General features: G+C 35.0%; 1 protein-coding gene and 1 non-coding gene across 7 annotated transcripts in view; one reads left to right on the top strand and one right to left on the bottom strand.

Annotated features, from left to right (window-relative positions):
• Positions 1-21446, top strand: part of Vha100-2 (V-type ATPase subunit a family protein Vha100-2) — a 43271-nt gene that overhangs the window by 15628 nt on the left and 6197 nt on the right. For 2 of the 6 annotated variants that reach the window (XR_013041081.1, XM_076541532.1), the window contains exons 2-7: positions 15310-15452; positions 17150-17329; positions 18054-18182; positions 18260-18375; positions 19707-19833; positions 20400-20438. Coding sequence is in view for 5 of the 6 variants with exons in the window: in XM_076541532.1 (XP_076397647.1) it covers positions 15336-15452; positions 17150-17329; positions 18054-18182; positions 18260-18375; positions 19707-19833; positions 20400-20438 (708 nt within the window). In the remaining variant the exon portion in view is untranslated. Of the gene's footprint in view, positions 1-6827; positions 7013-15309; positions 15453-17149; positions 17330-18053; positions 18183-18259; positions 18376-19706; positions 19834-20399; positions 20439-21446 lie in introns of those variants that run through there. The other 4 variants (XM_076541534.1, XM_076541535.1, XM_012292689.2 and 1 more) reach the window with 4 other exon arrangements.
• Positions 1439-1558, bottom strand: LOC143266099 (U4atac minor spliceosomal RNA). Its single transcript, XR_013041203.1, has one exon. It is a non-coding gene; the product is annotated as a U4atac minor spliceosomal RNA (small nuclear RNA).

The following is a 21446-nucleotide window of genomic DNA, read 5'->3' as shown; positions in this document are numbered from 1 at the left end:
ACGTAACACACATGCGAAATTATCGTTTCGAAAAAACGTACCACGCATTCAAAGTACATATATCTGCTCCTTTCATGATGTATAGGCATTTGTTTCAGCGTGACATCTTTCTTTTTCACTAGGTGTCTACAGTGCCACGTATGCGCCATTGTATGTGCAGTGTATCTGTTGCACAAGAGCATTGTGCAATATCACCATTGAAATAGACAGGTAAACGGAAAATGTCGGCCACTAAACCGGACCCTTGTTCGCTTTTTATTTATGTTTGAGTTGAATTAAACTGGGTTTGTTGGAGGCAATTCGTGTCTACAGGGTGTCTTGTAAATATGACTAGATATTTTTGTTACTTTCTAACTTTGGTGTCAGATTCCTAAATCTATAACTTGTAAATCCCTAACTTGTAAATTCCCAAATTCTAAAATCCCTAAATTCCTGAACCCCTAACTCATAAATTCCCAAATCCTTAACTAATAAATTCCTAAATTCCTAAATCCATATTTGTAAATTCCCAAATTCTAAAATTCTAAAATCTCTAAATTCCTGAACCCCTAATTCATAAATTCCCAAATCCTTAACCCACAAATTCCCAAATCCCAAAGTCCCTAATTTGTAAATTCCCAAATTCTAAAATCCTTAAATTCCTAAACCCCTAACTCATAAATTCACAAATCCCTAAATCCCTAACTTGTAAATTCCCAAATTCTAAAATTCCTAACTCATAAATTCCCAAATTCTCTAAATTCCTGAACCCCTAACTCATAAATTCCCAAATCCCTAAATCCCTAACCCATAAATTCCCAAATCCCAAAATCCCTAACTTGTAAATTCCCAAATTCTAAAATCCCTAAATTCCTAAACCCCTAACTCATAAATTCCCAAATCCCTATCTTGTAAATCCCCAAATTCTAAAATCCCTAACTAATAAATTTCCAAATTTTCTAAATTCCTGAACCCCTAACTCATAAATTCCCAAATCCCTAACCCATAAATTCCCAAATCCCTAACTAATAAATTCGCAAATTCCTAAATCCCTACTTTTAAATTTCCAAATTCTAAAATTCTAAAATCTCTAAATTCCTGAACCCCTAACTCATAAATTCCCAAATCCCTAACCCATAAATTCCCAAATCCCAAAATCCCTAACTTGTAAATTCCCAAATTCTAAAATCCCTAAACCCCTAACTCATAAATTCCCAAATCCCTAAATCCCTAACCCATAAATTCCCAAATTCTAAAATCCCTAAATTCCTAAATCCCCAAACAAACAAAAATTTAACAGAACAACAATGCTACAATTCCCAAAAGTTTCTACTAATCAAAATAAATAAACAAAAACAACAACTTCTAATAAAACACCAAACCTGCCTACTCCAAAAAATGAAACTGTTGAATCTCGGTAGTCCTACTCCTTTATAGAGCCTCTTATGAAGTAAAGAGGCTGTTCAAAAATTGCATCTCACAAACAATTGTGGATGCGGGCTTGTTAAATAATGGGCTTCAGCAACAGTACCCTCACTAGACGATCATCGAATACTTTGCTCCCCAAGACAAGGACGCAGATTACCGCATGCTGTCATGGTTATATCACGTTGGAGGATGTATCGACTTGCGAGAAAGCCCTGCCATCTAGTGTTCCGCGCGTGAACTATGCACTTTGAAGGTGCATTCATAATAGCACCGTAAAAGCGTATGCACGTATCTAACGTAATCCGGTCATTATAATCACGGAAACTGTTATCGATCGATTGTTATCGTAATTCGAGGGCTCGAAAGCTATGTACATAAAATTGATTAAAGGTAATCCTGTTATAAATCATGGGTGATAGCGGTAGATAACCTCGTTTAGGGACAATTGTACTACTTGTAGATTTTTGGTGACTGGTTTGTTGAATTCGTGTGTTATATAATGTGTCATAAATAATTTTTATTTTTGTGATAAAATTTTATTAAATTAGGAGTTTTATGATGATATATAGATTTTTATAATGGAATTAATTTTTACTGTATTTGTAAATATGAAATTTTATTATGAAATTTTATTATGAAATTGTAAAATCTTTTTTAGTGTTTCTAGGGAGTTTCAAGATGTATATTGTTTATACAAATTAAATTAATAAATCATTTCGTGAAGTTCTGAAATTGTTATTTCAAAATGTTATAAATAAAATAATAATGAAGTAATAAAATATAAAAATATGAAAATATAAAAATATAAAAATATAAAAATGTAAAAATATAAAAATATAAAAACATAAAAATATAAAAATATAAAAATATGAAAATATAAAAGTATAAAAATATAAAAATATAGAAATATAGAAATATAGAAATATAAAAATATAAAAATATAAAAATATGAAAATATAAAAATATAAAAATGTAAAAATGTAAAAATATAAAAATATAAAAACAAAAATATAAAAATATGAAAATATAAAAGTATAAAAATATAAAAATATAAAAATATAAAAATGTAAAAATTCATGTATATAATATTTATTATATTCACTACAGTATTGCTAGGGAATTTTCTAGAGAAGAATTTCTTTTGCAAAATCTTTTTTGGACATAAAAAATTTTGTTAATAATAAAAAAGTTGAAGGGTTTCATTTTATTTTCTAGATCTGTAATATATAATACGTGATCATCAAACAAACGGGTTAAGCTACGAAGTGGCAATGACCTAAAAACCACTATATTATGTTCTAAGTTACCTCGAACTACATTGTCACGAAATTTCCACTGAAATTGCACTAGAATGTTATACAATTTCTATTCTGTAATGAACAACTCATTCAGTTCTAATTTTACGAACAATTTCATAAGCACACTTTAGATATGTCTTACTTACTGTTGATTTTACAAATATTTGTCATTATGTAAAACGGTGAACTAATGAATTTGCAAGATGGTTGATTTGCATATTTATAGGTTGAATGCAAATAGGAAGATATGTTATCGAATCAAGTAATATGTCTATGTAATGGCACCTAACAAATTAATAACAATTATTTATACTATTGGGTAAACAGTGTTACGATGTTGAGATTAGATAAATATCCTTGTTAAAGTCTTGTTAGTATGTTTTCACTTATACGTACGCGTGAGAGCTAATTTAATGGATGTGGGTGTGTGGAAGATTTTTGTAACTTTGAGAGGGCAGAAATTTGGGGATTTCGGAATTTGGGGATGTGGGAATCCCCTTGGGGATTGGGAAATTAGGGAGTTGGGAAATTAGGGAATTGGGAAATAAGAGTAGGTATTGTGAAATTGGGGAGTTGGGAAATTAGGGAATTAGAGAATTGGGAAATAAGAGTATTGTGAAATTGGGGAGTTGGGAAATTATGGAATTGGGGAATTGTGGAATTGGGAAATTATGAAATTGGGGAATTATAGAATTGGGAGATTATGGAATTGGGGAATTATGGAATTGGGAAATTATGGAATTGAGAAATTGTGGAATTGGGAAATTATGGAATTTGGAAATTATGGAATTGGGGAATTATGGAATTGGGGAATTATGGAATTGGGGAATTATGGATTTGGAAAATTATGGAATTGGGAAAATATGGAATTGAGAAATTATGGAATTTGGAAATTATGAAATTGAGAAATTATTTAATTGAGAAATTAGGGAATTGGGAAATTAAGAAGCTGAAGATTCCAACCTGCAAACCCTCCAATCAAAAAATATTAAAACTCGATCCCAAAAAATTGAATCTAAAACGTATAAACGAAATTTGAAAGCACGTACCGTAAGAAACGTTAAGATAAAACCCAAACCACTTTTATTACACCGCTAAGATTGTCGAGTGTCCTTAAATATCATAATCGTTTAAATTCTTTCAAGCACCGCCTCTGTGTACACACGTACTCGTGTCTCTGTTCCTCGCGCGAGTATGAATTTTCAATCTCCATTGTGTACTCTAGTATGAAGCAAGAACAATAAAACAGCGTGTTCACCGTAGTTGCAGCCTATTTTCGCTGTTATCGTGCAGATAACTTGTACTCCAAAAAATCTTTCCTACTATAGAGATAAGGGTTTTTTAAACATCTCACTTTGGTATTTTGAAAGTACTACTGTTCTACAGTTATTTGAAGGTACTATGTTTTGGTATTACGTTTGGATAATGACAACGATGCAAGCATTCGATACACGGGTAGAACAATTAGATAAAGAAACATTCGTTTAAAGCATGGTAACAAACCGAAAAGAAGATACCTGTTATCGTGTATCTTATCTAGACCAAGCATATGTACCATCGTTTCGGTAAATAAAGCAAAAACCCTCGGTTTGCAAGCTTACTAGATTTGGGACGCAGTTTAACTCCTTTTTCGGTACACGTAACCTCTATGCCAGCTTCAAATGTTAGATAGCTCTTGATAAGTGTCCACATGCAAGTTTACGTTCCATTCGAAAGAGACTTTAGATAGGTGCTCTCGGTGACTGTCCACATGATACCTTCAAATTTTAGACGGCTTCAGATGTCGACAATCGACATACAGATAACCAACGAGATGCCGCGTGACCCAAAGTAAAAGAAGCTCCTCACCGTGAACACTTCCAGTTACATTTCGGCGCATAAGAATAATAATGACAACAACTGCTGAAGGCAATGGCTATCTCGCTCACTCGAGAGACGTTTGCCGACTCTCATTGTTTTTCGCCTAATCCGTGCGCGTGACCGGCGAGAGCCAATTGTTCCGCCGAAAATACGTGTGAGGCGTCCATTTTTCTATTCTGACTAGCTCTTCTAAACGCGTCGGCTCCGCGCGCCAACTCGTGGGTTGACATCGGTATTGTACTTTTGGGCGCCATCTTAAATGTACACCGATTGCAAATGGCGGTTTGGCGTCAGCTGAGCTGAGATTTAGGGATTAAAGCGTGTTGGATATAGGGAATGGCGATATAACGAGAGATAACTCTAACACTCAATATACCGCATTCATAGGAACAGTGATCGAGTCATACAAACAAAGCATTTACACTTAATCCTTCACTGACCGATATCGCAACTTGTTTTTGTTATCAAACAATACAAAATGTCGTCTCCATATTTTGCAACAATTTCCGGTTGTTTATAGAAGTTCTATCACAAACTACGTCATTATCAACGGAATTTAATCGATTGGGAAAGTTGATTCTAATCGTACAATATAATCCTTTTATCGAATAATCTGATGTAGAAAAAAGTAATCAGTACACGATTGCATGGCACCTTATCTTACTACGTTGAGAGAAATACGGGACGTGACGATACACGTATAGGGGAATTACTTGCTTTTAATTCCTAATTCACGATATACTCTTGATGCTATCAGGAATTTAACCGTAATGGACTTAACTGTAGGCAAACCTTGACGCACCGCGACGCACCTATCACGGATTTCCCAACTCCCTAATTTCCTAATTTTACCATTTCTTAATTTCCCAATTCTCTAATTCTCCAATTCTTTAGTTTTCCAACTTCCTAATTTCCCAATTTCCTAATTTCCCAACTTCTTAATTTCCCAACTTCCTAATTTCCCAATTTCCTAATTTCCCAACTTCCTAACTTCCCAATTCCCTAATTTCCCAAATTCTCATATTCCCAAATTTTCAAATTTCCAAATTTTCAAATTCCAAAATTCTCATATTCCCAAATTCTCAAATTCCCAAATTCTCAAATTTCCAAATTCTCAAGTTTCCAAATTCTCATATTCCAAAATTCTCAAATTCCCAAATTCTCAAATTCCCAAATTCCCAAATTCTGATATTCCCAAATTCTCAAATTCCCAAATTCCCAAATTCCCAAATTTTCAAATTCCCAAATTCCCAAATTCCCAAATTCCCAAATTCTCAAATTCCCAAATTCTGATATTCCCAAATTCTCAAATTCCCAAATTCCCAAATTCCCAAATTCCCAAATTCCCAAATTCCCAAATTCTCGAATTCCCAAATTCCCAAATTCCCAAATTCCCAAATTCCCAAATTCCCAAATTCTCAAATTTCCAAATTCTCAAGTTTCCAAATTCTCATATTCCAAAATTCTCAAATTCCCAAATTCTCAAATTCCCAAATTCCCAAATTCTGATATTCCCAAATTCTCAAATTCCCAAATTCCCAAATTTTCAAATTCCCAAATTCCCAAATTCCCAAATTCTCAAATTCCCAAATTCTCAAATTCCCAAATTCTGATATTCCCAAATTCTCAAATTCCCAAATTCCCAAATTCCCAAATTCCCAAATTCCCAAATTCCCAAATTCCCAAATTCCCAAATTCTCGAATTCCCAAATTCCCAAATTCCCAAATTCCCAAATTCCCAAATTCCCAAATTCCCAAATTCCCAAATTCCCAAATTCCCAAATTCTCAAATTCCCTTGAATCCTACACCTTATCTCCTTAACATCATAGCAATCTCCATTATCTCCTTAACATCCTTAGCATCATAGCAATCTCCACCTGACGCACCGTGACGCACCTACCGGGAATTTAACCGTAATGTACTTAACTGTACTCAAACTTCAAATCTGTAAAATTCAAAATACATTCAAATTTAATTAGAATGAAATTGAACCCGCTGTCAACTTCGAAATGACATCTTCATGCAATCGTCATCATCCTACATCTTCCCACAGGTGTAAATTGTTCTTGGGGTTTTTAATTGTTCGCGTGTGCCGCTCCGTTGTCGCGACGTCTGTTACCTGAATTGATTCGAATAAACGTATGTATCTTAACACGGTGCGATTATGTAGAATGAAGAACTCATCACGAGGTCTGCTCCTCCTGTCCTCCCACCCGGTCACACGAAACACAGAGGTGGGACGTGTGCTCGTCGAGTGTGTTGAATTAGATTCAGTGAAGTAAGTCGTTGAGTACGGGACAGTCGGTTCGGTATTCCGTGGAATCGAGCCGAATCGTTGGATCGTCGTTCTGTTATGTAATTTCCTCTCGTTATTACGCCTCGTTTATCATCGCTGAGAAAGATCGGCTCAGAGGAGGTCAATCGTCGAGTACTGTGAAACGTTAGGGTGAGTTCCTTTTTGGTGAATTTGATATGTTGCTTTTATGGTTTGAATGGGATTTTATATTTTGGAGGGTTCATAGTTGTTGAATTTTTGGTTTTGATGAATATTTCGAGATTATGCAATATAGGTAGATTGTGGGGGTGATATAAGAGATGTGATTGGTAGGAAGGTGAGAATGAAATTTTCTAGGGAGAGAGGGTAGTTGGGAGGTTGTTAGATTCATGGTTTTCTAGGTCCCTAGATCTTCTTGGATCTCTAGATTTCCAAATCCCTAGATTGCCAAATCCCTAGATTCCCAAATTTCTAAATCCCCAAATTCCTAGATTGCCAAATCCCTAGATTCCCAAATTCCTAGATTCCCAAATCCCTAGATTTCCAAATCCCTAGATTTCCAAATCCCTAGATTCCCAAATTCCTAGATTCCCAAATCCCAAAATTCCGAAATCTCTACTTTCCCAAATTCCTAGATTGCCAAATCCCTAGATTGCCAAATCCCTAGATTCCCAAATTCCTAGATTCCCAAATCCCTAGATTTCCAAGTCCCTAGATTCCCAAATCCCTAAATTCCGAAATCTCTACATCCCCAAATTCCTAGATTGCCAAATCCCTAGATTCCCAAATTCCTAGATTCCTGAATTTCTAAATTTCCAAATTCCTAGATTGCCAAATCCCTAGATTCCCAAATTCCTAAATTCCCAAATCCCTAGATTCCCTAATTCCTAGATTCCCAAATTCCTAGATTCCCAAATCCCTAGATTGCCAAATCCCTAGATTTCCAAATTCCTAGATTGCCAAATCCCTAGATTCCCAAATTCCTAAATTCCCAAATCCCTAGATTTCCAAATTCCTAGATTCCCACATTTCTAGATTCCCATATCCCTAGATTCCCAAATCCCTAGATTCCCAAATTCCTAGATTCCCAAATCCCTAGATTCCCAAATCCCTAGATTCCCAAATCCCTAGAATCACCACATCTGTAAATTTTCTAAATCCCTAAGTTACTAAGATGCAAAATTGACTAAATTAATAAAAAGACATCATCTTGAAATACTTCTTAAGTTAGATTAGGTTTCTACCTAAACGTACTTCTTAAGTTAGGTTAAGTTTGCCTTTTACAATACTTTTTAAGTTAGGTTAGGTTTCCATTTTAACAACTTTCTTAAGTTAGGTTAGGTTTGCCTTTTTAAATACTTCGTAAGTTAGGTTAGGTTTCCATCTTAACATACTTTTTAATCTAGAGTATTTTAATATTGTTCTAAGGAAGAAGACAGAGGAAGAAATATAAATCTCGCCGATAATGAATTATTAATACTCGACACTCATGTCCAAGCAAATATAATAAGCACACATCGATTGTACAATACACAATCAGTCAACAATATTGATTTCAGACTATCATTTTACTTGCTAATAAATAAACCTTGCTTTAAAAAAATATTGATCTTCTCGACAACATGGTCGATACGATCTGACATATTTCCGAATATGATGTCACGTGATAGACACACGTAATTGCCAGACTCGATAAAATCATAGTAGTTTGTATAAGGACGATGTAATCTGTGGAAGGCACATAATTTCAATTACTTTATCAAATTTGAAAGATTGAACAGAATCGAATGTAGATCTAATGATACTGTTATTAAGGGTACAGTTGTACTCGTGTTATGAGAGAAGTTGTGTTGGCCTCTCGCTATATGGCACATTTCTCTTAAGAAGGTTATATTGTTAATATTAATATTTAGTTTGAAGGGAATATTTATTTGCTGTATATTAGTGTTACTATATCATAGAAAATGCTAATTGAATTTATATAAGAACCTCTCGCTATATGGTCATTTTCTTTCAACAAGGTTATATTGTTAATATTAATATTTTATTCGAAAGCAATATTTATTTGCTGCATATTAGTGTTACTATACCATAGAAAATGCTAATTGAATTTATATAAGAACCTCTCGCTATATGGTCATTTTCTCTTAACAAGGTTATATTGTTGATATTAATATTTTATTCGAAAGCAATATTTATTTGCTGCATATTAGTGTGACTATACCATAGAAAATGCTAATTGAATTTATATAAGAACCTCTCGCTATATGGCACTTTTCTCTTAAGAAGATTATATTGTTAATATTAATATTTTATTCGAAAGCAATATTTATTTGCTGTGTATTAGTGTTACTATACCATAGAAAATGCTAATTGAATTTATATAAGAACCTCTCGCTATATGGTCATTTTCTTTCAACAAGCTTATATTGTTAATATTAATATTTTATTCGAAAGCAATATTTATTTATTGTATATTAGTGCTACTATACCATAGAAAATGCTAATTGAATTTATATAAGAATCTCTCGCTATATGGCAATTTCTCTTAACAAGCTTACATTGTTAATATTAATATTTTATTCGAAAGCAATATTTATTTGCTGTGTATTAGTGTTACTATACCATAGAAAATGCTAATTGAATTGGTATAAAAACCTTCTCTAATATTTTTTCTCAGTGTCCACCATATTTACAAATTCACTTTCAATCTAACTTATTTTCACTTTCAATTTGATCTAAAACAGCTTCCAAACAGAGAATCTAACTTTCCCAAAATATACAAATAATTTCTCCAAATAATCTCTAAATAATTTTTCATTAGAATGACTCTTATAACGAGAGCCATTTTAAAAAAACATGTCCTGCACCTCCGTCTAATGCCTCCTTAATCCATCCCTGCCCGCAAGTGCCATAAAATGAAATCGTAGGTGTACAGAACAGTAGGACTTAAATCTAGTTGAGATAACGAAGGATTAAAGCATGTTTGTTGATAGTTTAATGATTTATTGTTTCATCGAGACTTCTATAATCCTAGGAAGGTTTAACGACGGAATATTTCGGCGCGTGTCGTGAACGCATGCACGTGTTAATTATGGTCGTTCAGGCTGCTAGCACGCGGAATGTACGTCCGCTTCTTTCTGTCCTCCATTTCAATGTGGACAATAAAATGACGATCAAAATGGCGCTAAAAGTATTCTGATGCTAATAAGAGTAACTGTTTATTGATACCTTTTTAATTGCTTGTTTAATTCTATATTTGTAAGGTTCACTTATTATATTTTTGTGTAGCTTCATATCTTTTGTGGGGCATGGGTAACTTGGAAATGGCGGGAAATTTTGAAATTCAATATTCAAATAGTAGATAGAGGAATTATTTGAATGTTGAATTTTGAAATTTTAGCTTAAAATGTAGTTAATTAATCTATAAAGTAGTTGAGTAACATAATCAATTTTCTAATTTCCCAACTCCTTAATTTCCCAATTTCGTAATTTTCCAACTTGTTAATTTTTTGATTTCCTAATTCCCCAACTCTCTAATTTATTAATTTCCTAATTTCCTAACTCGCTAATTTCTTGATTTCTTAATTTCCCATCTCCCTAATTTCCCATCTCTTTAATTTCCCATCTCCCTAGTTTCCCATCTCCCTAGTTTCCCATCTCCCCAATTTCCCATCTCCCTAATTCCCCATCTCCCAAATTTCCCACCTCCCAAATTTCCCATCTTCCCAATTCCCATCTCCCCAATTTCCTATCTCCCTAATTTCCCATTTCTCTAATTCCCCATCTCCCTAATTTCCCATCTCCCTAGTTTCCCATCACCCAAATTTCCCATCTCCCTAATTTCCCATCTCCCCAATTTCCCATCCCCCTAATTTCCCATCTCCCTAGTTTCCCATCTCCCAAATTTCCCATCTCTCTAATTTCCCATCTCCCCAATTCCCATCTCCCTAATTTCCCATCTCCGAAATTTCCCATCTCCCCAATTCCCATCTCCCTAATTTCCCATCTCCGAAATTTCCCATCTCCCTAATTTCCCATCTCCCAAATTTCCCATCTCCCAAATTTCCCATCTCCCTAATTTCCCATCTCCCAAATTTCCCATCTCCCTAATTCCCCATCTCCCTAATTTCCCATCTCCCCAATTCCCATCTCCCTAATTTCCTAAAAAGGTAGTAAATAGAAATACCTTCTAACAATACACTAAGCATTTTACTCTACCACTACAAGTTTTTACTGTACCCCTGAATCACATCCTAAAGAAGTTGCTAAACTTTAAACTTGTGTCCAAACAGTCATAAAATTTATTAATTCAAAAAAATATATATAATACTGAACATTAACATCCTTTAAATAATTCCGTATCATAAAATTTTAGTCCATACGCATTACATATCTGATTAGTGCCATAAGACTTCTCTTGGGACGCGTGCACGTATCCTTATTTTCCACCCGAACTTCTCGAAACTGAAAATTCAGGATGTTCCGAATGTTCAATAGAATTTCCTATCACGTTTAACTAAAAGCGTTTGCAGTTTCGCCAAGTTGCGATACAGCCCGACGACGTGAAGTGCAAGCTGGAAAAACACAGCTGCAGTGTTTTCAAGTGCCGCGTGTAATTTATTGGTAGATTTGAGAGCGTTTTGCACCAGTGTAAATAAGATTTAAGCGATTAAGGTTTACCAGGAATACACAACAGTTTGTATCGGTTGTATTTCACAGAATTAAATGATTGTCTCAGAATTGCAGTCATATTGCGTCTCCGTTAATATTTGATATCTTCAATATTGATCAAACGTAACGGGTTATTAACGACGGTAATCGTCGATTCGACACTGAAAACAAAAAGAAGAATAGTAAAACCGGAAACAAAAATGAAATAACGGAAACGAACAATAAAAATGTAATAAACTAACTAGGAATAATGGAAATGAAATTAACGTTTGAAAAAAATTGAAGCACCGATAGTTTCCCACATTTCGCAGGAAATGTATACTTGTTCCGTTAATTAAGGCTGAACGACACGGTTTCACACGCGATCCACGTGTTCAGAGGCGGTTTTTCGAGGCAGCGCCCTCGATAGATCTACGAACGGCCATTACACGACATTTCGACGAATTATAGGATACCGGACTGGTTTTAATCCTTTCACAATTTAGTCCTCTAGAGAGAAAGGCTCAATCGTATATTGACAACGTTAGTATACAGTAGACTCTCGTTATATTGCCGTTTTTGGGGAGAGGGATAGTTTGGATCGTTTCGAGGAATAATTTATTTAGGAAGGCTTATATTAATAAATTTTTGTGGATTTTTAATTAGAATTGTTTCTCAGTTTTCTTATATTCATTTTTTATTTGATTGTATTCAGTTCGGAGGCAATTCAAGATGGCGCGTGATCACGTGTTTATCGTATATCACACACATGATATAAAATTATTATAATTATTATCTCTAGATCTCTACATACACGAATATCTACATTCTCAAATTTCTATATTCCACAATCTCAGCATTTCTATATCTCCATATCTCCAAACCTCATATTTTCCTATCTCCAAATCCCGATAATCCCTAAATCCCCATATCTACACACTCGAAATTACAATCTACTCGATGACGATTTACAAATTTTTGTTTTCGAAAGTCTTCACAAGATACATACATAAAAATTATAATTATATAAAAAGAATTTGTGGAGTAACTCGTTGCAGTACCATTTAGGGTGGTCCGCCATTTTGTCAAGCTACATCTATTCCTCACAAGCTACATCTATCAAAATTATAATTATACAAAAAGAATTTGTGGAGTAACTCGTTGCAGTACCATTTGGGTGGTCCGCCATTTTGTCAAGCTACATCTATTCCTCACAAGCTACATCTATCAAAATTATAATTATACAAAAAGAATTTGTGGAGTAACTCGTTGCAGTACCATTTGGATGGTCCGCCATTTTGTCAAGCTACATCTATTCTTCACAAGCTACATCTATCAAAATTATAATTATATAAAAAGAATTTGTGGAGTAACTCCTTGCAGTACCATTTAGGGTGGTCCGCCATTTTGTCAAGCTACATCTATTTCTCACAAGCTACATCTATCAAAATTATAATTGTATAAAAAGAATTTGTGGAGTAACTCTTTGCAGTACCATTTGGGTGGTCCGCCATTTTGTCAAGCTACATCTATTTCTCTCAAGCTGCATCTATCAAAATTATAATTATATAAAAAGAATTTGTGGAGTAACTCGTTGCAGTATCATTTAGGGTGGTCCGCCATTTTGTCAAGCATCGCGCATGCGCGCACGTGTGACAATATTGTTCTCAAAAGCGTACACGCGTACTTTGCACCTCGTTCTGGATTAAAGGAGCTTATCGCAACGTAGGACGTACGTCAATGTCCCATTTTTCTTTTCATTATTTTCTCTTTTGTTGCCTTATCTTTCAATAAGAATGATCGTGTCGATTGCTGTCGGCGTGAAAACTATCTCGAGAAAATATTGATAACCATTTAGATAGGCGAGTTGAGCGGAGAGCTGCAGATGTGTTTGTGAAATACCTGCGTAAGCAGATATGCAATGCGTTTATCGCGGCTTGATTAACCCAGTTGAGTGGCTGATAATTAATTCACCGAATTGACAATGGATTGAGTCAAATGGAGTGATTGGTTGGTTGGGATTATATGTTTAATTCCTTAATTCCTCAATTCTTTGGTTTCACAATTTCCTAATTTCCCAATTCTTTAGTTTCCCAATTCTCTAACTCCCCAATTCCATAATTTCCCAATTTCCTAATTTCCCAACTCGCTAATTTCTCAACTCTCTAATTTCCCAACTCTCGAATTTTCTAACTCTCCAATTTCCCAATTCCCTAATTTCCCAACTCGCTAATTTCTCAACTTTCTAATTTTCCAACTCCCTAATTTCCCGTCTTCCTAAATTCTCAACTCTCTAATTTCCCAACTCTCTAATTTCCAAGTCTCTAATTTCCCAATTCCCAAATTTCCCAACTCTCCAATCTCCTAATTCTCTAATTTCCCAATTCCCAAATTTCCCAACTCTCTAATTTCCCAACTCTCTAATTTCCAACTCTCTAATTTCCCAATTCCCTAATTTCCCAACTCTCTAATCTCCCAACTCCCTAATTCCCAAACTCTCTAATTTCCCAATTCCCTAATTTCCCAACTCTCTAATCTCCCAACTCCCTAATTCCCAACTCTCTAATCTCCCAACTCCCTAATTCTCTAATCTCCCAACTCCCTAATTTCCCAATTCCCTAATTTCCCAACTCTCTAATCTCCCAACTCCCTAATTTCCCTACTCTCTAATTTCCCAACTCCCTAATTTCCCAACTCTCCAATCTCCCAACTCCCTAATTTCCCACCTCTCTAATTTCCCAATTCCCTAATTCCCAACTCCCTAATTTCCCAACTCCCTAATTTCCCAACTCCCTAATTTCCCAACTCTCTAATCTCCCAACTCCCTATTTCCCATCTCCCTTTTCCCACCTTCCTAACTCCCACCCCTTAATTTCCCATTTCTCCAATCCCCTAATTTCCCCAAATTTCAACGCCTCCAACTTCCTACTTCCAACCTCCTCACACAATATTTAAATAACAAAATGGCGTCCACAAGAATGACCTACAAGTCTGCATAAAAAGCAACACCTCAGCCATATACGACTCCAACCAAAGCACGCACAAACCGTCAACACGATTCGTTTTCATTGTAACTTTTATATTACTCTCTTTGTTTCAAGCAGCCTCAGTGAGAGGAAGTCGATGCGATTAATTTGCGAACGGCTTATCATTGATACTCGAATACAAAGTATCCCGTTACGGAGTAAGTTGAAAAGTGTTACGTGATATCAAGAACGTTTCTCCGATAAGATCACGTTCCGGCCCAGAGTCCGGTGGAACATTTCATTATTGTCTTATCAGCAATAACAATAACGATAACGAATTTATCGTTACTATTTTGTAAACTTCCAATGACAGATCTTCTATCGAATATGTAACGTTCTTTAGTTACTTTTTAGTTAGGGTAACTAGTTGTAAGAAAGATCTAGATCTGAGTAATATGGAGATTTAGGAAGAATTTGTAGAAAGAACGTTGAGGTAGAAAATATATTCCTAGGGAGAACGTGGACCTAGAAAAAACCCTAGATTGTCTTAGGTGAAATCTATTTAGTTATACTACTGTGTAGGACCTAGGGAAATCTGGATCTAAGAGAGATGCCTATAGAAAACCTACATGTAAACATCTACATCCAGGTCTAGGGAAATCTAGTATTCAAAATGTCCCTAAAATCATAACTTTGTCATAACCTTGACGCCATCTTTAAAATATGCATCCATTATATAAAATTACAATGTTAACAAAATAAATTGCAAATATTAAACATTACTTATGTGCTTCTATCATCTGTACACTAAAGTATACATAAATAACGATTTCTCTCCGTTTATTGCAGGAAAATAGCCACAACCCGCCTTCAAAATGGGGGCGCTATTCAGGAGCGAGACGATGGCCCTGTGTCAGCTGTTCATCCAACCAGAATCAGCCTATTTGTCTGTCTCTGAACTGGGAGAAACTGGCACGGTGCAATTTCGCGATGTAAGATCCACTAAACTTCGCTTTTTCTTATGACGATAGCCTTCATGGTCAACTAGTAAATAGTAAAAGTCGACGCTGTCAAGGATACACCAGCGCTCGATACAGTGACTTGCATTAATATTTACAAACTGTGATAATTATTTAAGTACTGTTGTCTCTTCTTTACTCGCCTGCAGGTGTTCTATGCGTGACCATTCATTAAAATTTTATTGGAACGATGTTTAGTGTATTTGTGACATTAGGGTGCTTTCATATGTGGAGAATTTATGTAGGGTCTTTCAATAAAATATTGATAATTATTATACAATATTCACATTTTGAATGTTGTTATTTTATAAAAAGAGGAATGTTGTTAAAAACGAGGACATTCATAAAGAAGAAATGAAGAACGTTAACTTAGTAATGTTATTACGAAATAGGATTGTTAGGAGACACGTCGATGACCGCCATTTTGAGTACTTGTCCTTTCAAAATGGCTGACGCAATGTCAAGTTAACTGTTCTCTATTTTACTTGTTAAACTATAATAAATAGAGTCGTAGCTACAATGTTAGATGACATTGAGAACCGCCATTTTGAATATTTGTCATTACAAAATGGCTGATGCAATGCCAACGTCACTACTGTCTATTTTATTTGTTAAACTATATCAGAGTGGTAGCTACAATGTTGGATGACACTGATGAGGACTGCCATTTTGAATATTTGTCATAAAATGGCTGATGCAATGCCAACGTCACTACTGTCTATTTTATTTGCTAAACTATATCAAAGAGTGGTAGCTACAATGTTAGATGACACTGATGAGGACTGCCATTTTGAATATTTGTCGTAAAATGGCTGATGCAATACCAACGTCACTACTGTCTATTTTATTTGTTAAACTATATCAAAGAGTGGCAGCTACAATGCTAGAGGACCGCCATTTTGAATATTTGTTATTTTAAAATAGCTGATGCAACATCAACGTAACTACTGCCTTATTCATCAAACTATGTTAAATAGAAAAGCGATAGCAACAATGTTATGTGACACTGAGGACCGCCATTTTGGTACATGTATTTCAAAATGGCCGACATGATTGCACTACTATTTCAGTTATAAAATGATATAAACCCACAAACATAACAGCAAAAATATTAAATAGTAATTGATGTACTAAATCATCTTGAATATTTGTTTTTTCAAAATGGCCGACATGATTGCACTACTATTTCAGTTATAAAATAATATAAACCCACAAAAGTAATAGCAAAAATATTAAATAGTAATTGATGTACTAAATCATCTTAAATATTTGTTTTTTCAAAATGGCCGACATGATTGCACTGCTATTTCATTTATAAAATAATATAAACCCACAAAAGTAATAGCAAAAATATTAAATAGTAATTGAAGTACTAAATCATCTTGAATATTTGTTTTTTCAAAATGGCCGACACGACTGCACTACTATTTCATTTATAAAATAATATAAACCCACAAAAGTAATAGCAAAAATATTAAATAGTAATTGATGTACTAAATCATCTTGAATATTTGTTTTTTCAAAATGGCCGACATAAAAGTACCTCAACCACTGTTCATATCACATGCAGTATGTCTACTTTTTATCAAGATGCTTTAAATTTGTGATCAGTTTTATTTCACCATGTAATTTATTTAAGTTGAAAGCAAATTATTTATGTTTCCTCGCAGCTGAATGGCGACGTGAATTATTTCCAACGAAAATTCGTGAACGAAGTACGTCGGTGCGATGAGATGGAGCGGAAGCTTCGGTACATCGAGGCGGAAGTGAGGAAAGATGGAGTACCAATCGAGGAGAACCTGACGGAACTACCAAGGGCACCCAATCCTCGCGCTATTATAGATCTCGAGGTTAGACTTCTTTTTATAAGCTGTTTCAAAACTAATACTCTTACTATACTTCTTGGAGTCTAGTCTTTTGAGTAGGCAGGCATTTTCTATGGCAATCAAATTTCACTATTACATAACATTAACACATTAATATCTTGTCCACCCTTGCTTTGGTCACATCTCCGACAAGCTCCATCATACGCTTCACATCTCATTTTCCAAACCATCTATAATTCTTTTCAACTCACACAACGTTGAACAGTCGTAAACTAGTCTTTCATAGGCAGACATTTTCTACGGCACTCAAATTTCACCTCCAGCTATCGACGCTCTAAACGCCCGCGCCTTAATCGCCCGTCACCCAATTTGATCATCGACAGTAACAAATCAGTTGCTACATCACCGTATTCGGTAATAATTTTGCACGCCCCAATTTTCCGTACATGACGTACAGTCATAAAAGCGAAATAACGTGGTCCTAATTCGATGGCCAGGACCGTACAGCATTGTACAAATACAGCTCGAGTAGAAAGTTTCAAAGTTGCTACTTCCCTAAAGCAAAAATAGCTTCGAGGGTTAAACTCGATTTCCAACGTGAAAAGTGCGATATGGAAGTACATTGTAGTACGAGGTCTTTCAAAGGTATCGGAACATCGTTGCGGGGTGTCTGAGAACTTTCACGAAGAGCTGTATCGGTCTGTGAAGTAGATGTTCATTTGACCGACGTATGATTGTATCGTTACAGGCCCATCTCGAGAAAACGGAGAACGATATATTAGAGCTGAGTCAAAACGCGGTGAATCTGAAGAGTAACTATCTCGAGTTGACGGAATTACAGCACGTGCTCGAGAAGACGGAAGGGTTTTTCACGGAGGTAGCTAAAGTAGTTCAGCAGCTTTTGCTCATAGGGTCGTCCTCCTTCGTGTAATCGATGTTACCGTTCTGTCGAAGAATCAAGATTCGTATCTTCTTCTATATCAACAGGAAGAGGCCAATGACTCGATCACCAGGACGCTTATTAACGAGGAGGCACAGAATTCGAGCGCGACGGGTCGGGGACGTCTCGAGTACGTTTATATTATATATTTAACCCTTTAACGGTTCGCTACATGAGTGAAGTGTGTCTCTTGGGAAGATGTTTGAAGAGGAGTTATAGATCTTTCACTCTTTCTCTTGTATTTACTTCGAGATTTTTTTGTTTTTGGATTGGATGGTTTTTGTATTTTTGTGGTTATTAGATTTGTAAATTGGTCGATAGCATAATTTTTGAATTACTAAATTATCGAGTTTAAAAAATTTTAAGATCTTACAGTATGGAATTTTTATATTTCTCAAGACCCATATTTGTGAATTTGCAAATTCACTAATTGACAACTGCTTAATTTCTCAATTCTCTGATTCTCCAATTTCACAACTCTGTAATTTCCCAATTTCAGAATTTCCCAATTCCATAATTTCCCAATTTCATAATTCCCCAATTCCATAATTTTCCAATTTCATAATTTCCCAATTCCATAATTCCCCAATTCCATAACTTCCCAATTCCATAACTTTCCAATTCCATACTCCCCCAATTCCCCAATTCCCCAATTCCATAACTTCCCAATTTCATAATTCCCCAATTCCATAATTTCCAAATTCCATAATTTCCTAATTCCATAACTTCCCAATTCCATAATTCCCTAAATCCATAATTCCCCAATTCCATAATTTCCAAATTCCATAACTTCCTAATTCCATAATTTCCCAATTCCATAACTTCCCAATTCCATAATTCCCCAAATCCATAATTCCCCAAATCCATAATTCCCCAATTCCATAATTTTCCAGTTTCATAATTTCCCAATTCCATAACTTCCCAATTCCATAATTTCCCAATTCCATAGCTTCCTAACTCCATAACTTCCCAATTCCCCAATTTGCCAATTACCTAATTTCCCAATTCTCTAACTTCCCAATTCCCCAATTTGCCAATTACCTAATTTCCCAATTCCCTAATTTCCCAATTCTCTAAGTTCTCAATTCCCTAATTTCCCAATTCCATAATTATTTAATTCACTAATTCCCCAATTTTCTAGTTCCCTAATGCTCTAATTTCCCAGTTAAAAAATTCCCAAATTCCCTAATCTCCAAATTCCTTATTTTCCAAATCCCCAAATCCCCCAAAATTCCTATATTCACCAAATTCCCCAAATCCCCAAATCCTCCAAATTCCCCAAATCCTCCAAATCTTCCAAATCCCCCGAAATTCCTAAATCCACCAAATCCTCCAAATTGCCTTAATCCCCAAATTCCCCAATAACCTTCTTTAATTCCCCGTTTGTTAAATCCCCAAAACTTGTGTAGAATCAATACAAATACCATATGCGTTTGATTTGATAAAACGTTTTAATTACAGATTCGTTGCTGGAGTGATAAATCGCGAACGGGTACCGGCCTTCGAGAGAATGCTATGGCGGATATCCCGAGGGAACGTGTTCCTGCGCCAGGCTGAGCTTGAGAGGCCGCTCGAGGATCCAGCCACTGTTAGTCCACATTTTATTATTCCATTCTCTTTTATTTCACTAATTACTTTTGTTAACTAAGGAAATTCACTAAAATTGTTGCCCATTGAAGAAAATTTTAAAAATAAGTACGAATACAAGGTTTAATAGAAGGCTTTAACCAAGTGCCATCTTTCCGGACGCACACGTTTTTTCTCATTTTTAGCCACATTTTGAGGTTTATGAAAAACTTCATTAAATACAAAAATATTTGAAATATGAAACTTTGAAAAATGATGGGCAACATTTAAATAATTTGTTAATTAATTAATTTATTAGAAATATGTATTTATTGATGACAGTATTATTCAGATAATATTTTAATATTTTGCAGTCAGGAAACGTAACGGTATGTCCTTAATAATATTAAAATATATTAAAATAGAGTTCGATCATTATAAATGTATATATTTTCCTCGTTTCATTGATTCGTTCCGATATCATTTGTCGAAAGAAAATTCTTTGCTATCGGTAGTGGCAAACGAAAGCTTGTTCGTGAGTTGCTTCAGTATCTTCAATTAACCCATTGAGATCTCATTTGTTTTCAGAGCGTTGCAACTGGAGAGCAACATTACTCTCGCCACTTGGTAACTGAGATACTTTCAATCAATTTTCAATTTCCACGTGTTGATTAAACATGCAAATATAAAACCAAGCTTATTTTTAGAACGTAATCATTCATTAATCATTAATTGTTATTGTCCTATTTTATTTTCATTTCGATTATTTAAATACTACAGTTTTCCTGTTTTTCTAGATGAATTTTCCATTTCCTAATTTTCTAAGTTTTTTGATTTCTAGTTTTTCCATTTTTTCATTTCTTCAATTTTCTGTTGGTTAGATTTCTCAATTTTTCAGTTTGCAGTTTTCTAGTTTCGCAATTTTCCTATTTCCCACGTTCCTAATTTCCCAATTTCCCACTTTCTCAATTTCCCACTTTCTCAATTTCCCACTTTCCCACTTTCCTAATTTCCCAATTCTCCTATTTCCTACGTTCCCAATTTCCCATTTTCCCAATTTCCCATTTTCCCAATTTCCCACTTTCCCAATTTCCCACTTTCCCAATTTCCCACTTTCCTAATTTCCCAATTCTCCTATTTCCCACGTTCCCAATTTCCCATTTTCCCAATTTCCCACGTTCCCAATTTCCCCCTTTCCTAATTTCCCATTTTTTCAATTTCCCACTTTTCCAATTTTCCACGTTCCCAATTTCCTACTTTTCTAATTTCCCATTTTTCCAATTTTCCACTTTCCCAATTTCCCACGTTTCTAATTTCCAAATTCCGTAATTTCCACACTCTCTATTTTCCGAACTCTCTAATTTCCCAACTCTTTAATTTCCCAACTCTCTAATTTCCCAACTCTCTAATTTCCCAGTTCCCGAATTTTCCAACTCTCTAATTTCCCAACCCCTTAAATTCCCAACTACCTAATTGCCAACTGCCTAATTTCCCAATTCTCTGATTCCCCAATTCCCCAATTTCCTACCTTTACAAATCCCTAATTCCCCAAATCCATAATTCCCCAATTCCATAATTCCCCAATTCCATAATTTCCCAATTCCATAATTCCCCAATTCCATAATTTCCCAATTC

This window comes from Megachile rotundata, chromosome 16 (assembly GCF_050947335.1).
Source record: "Megachile rotundata isolate GNS110a chromosome 16, iyMegRotu1, whole genome shotgun sequence".
In the NCBI taxonomy this organism is placed as follows: domain Eukaryota; kingdom Metazoa; phylum Arthropoda; class Insecta; order Hymenoptera; family Megachilidae; genus Megachile; species Megachile rotundata.
This window is presented reverse-complemented; position numbering and strand designations above follow the sequence as displayed.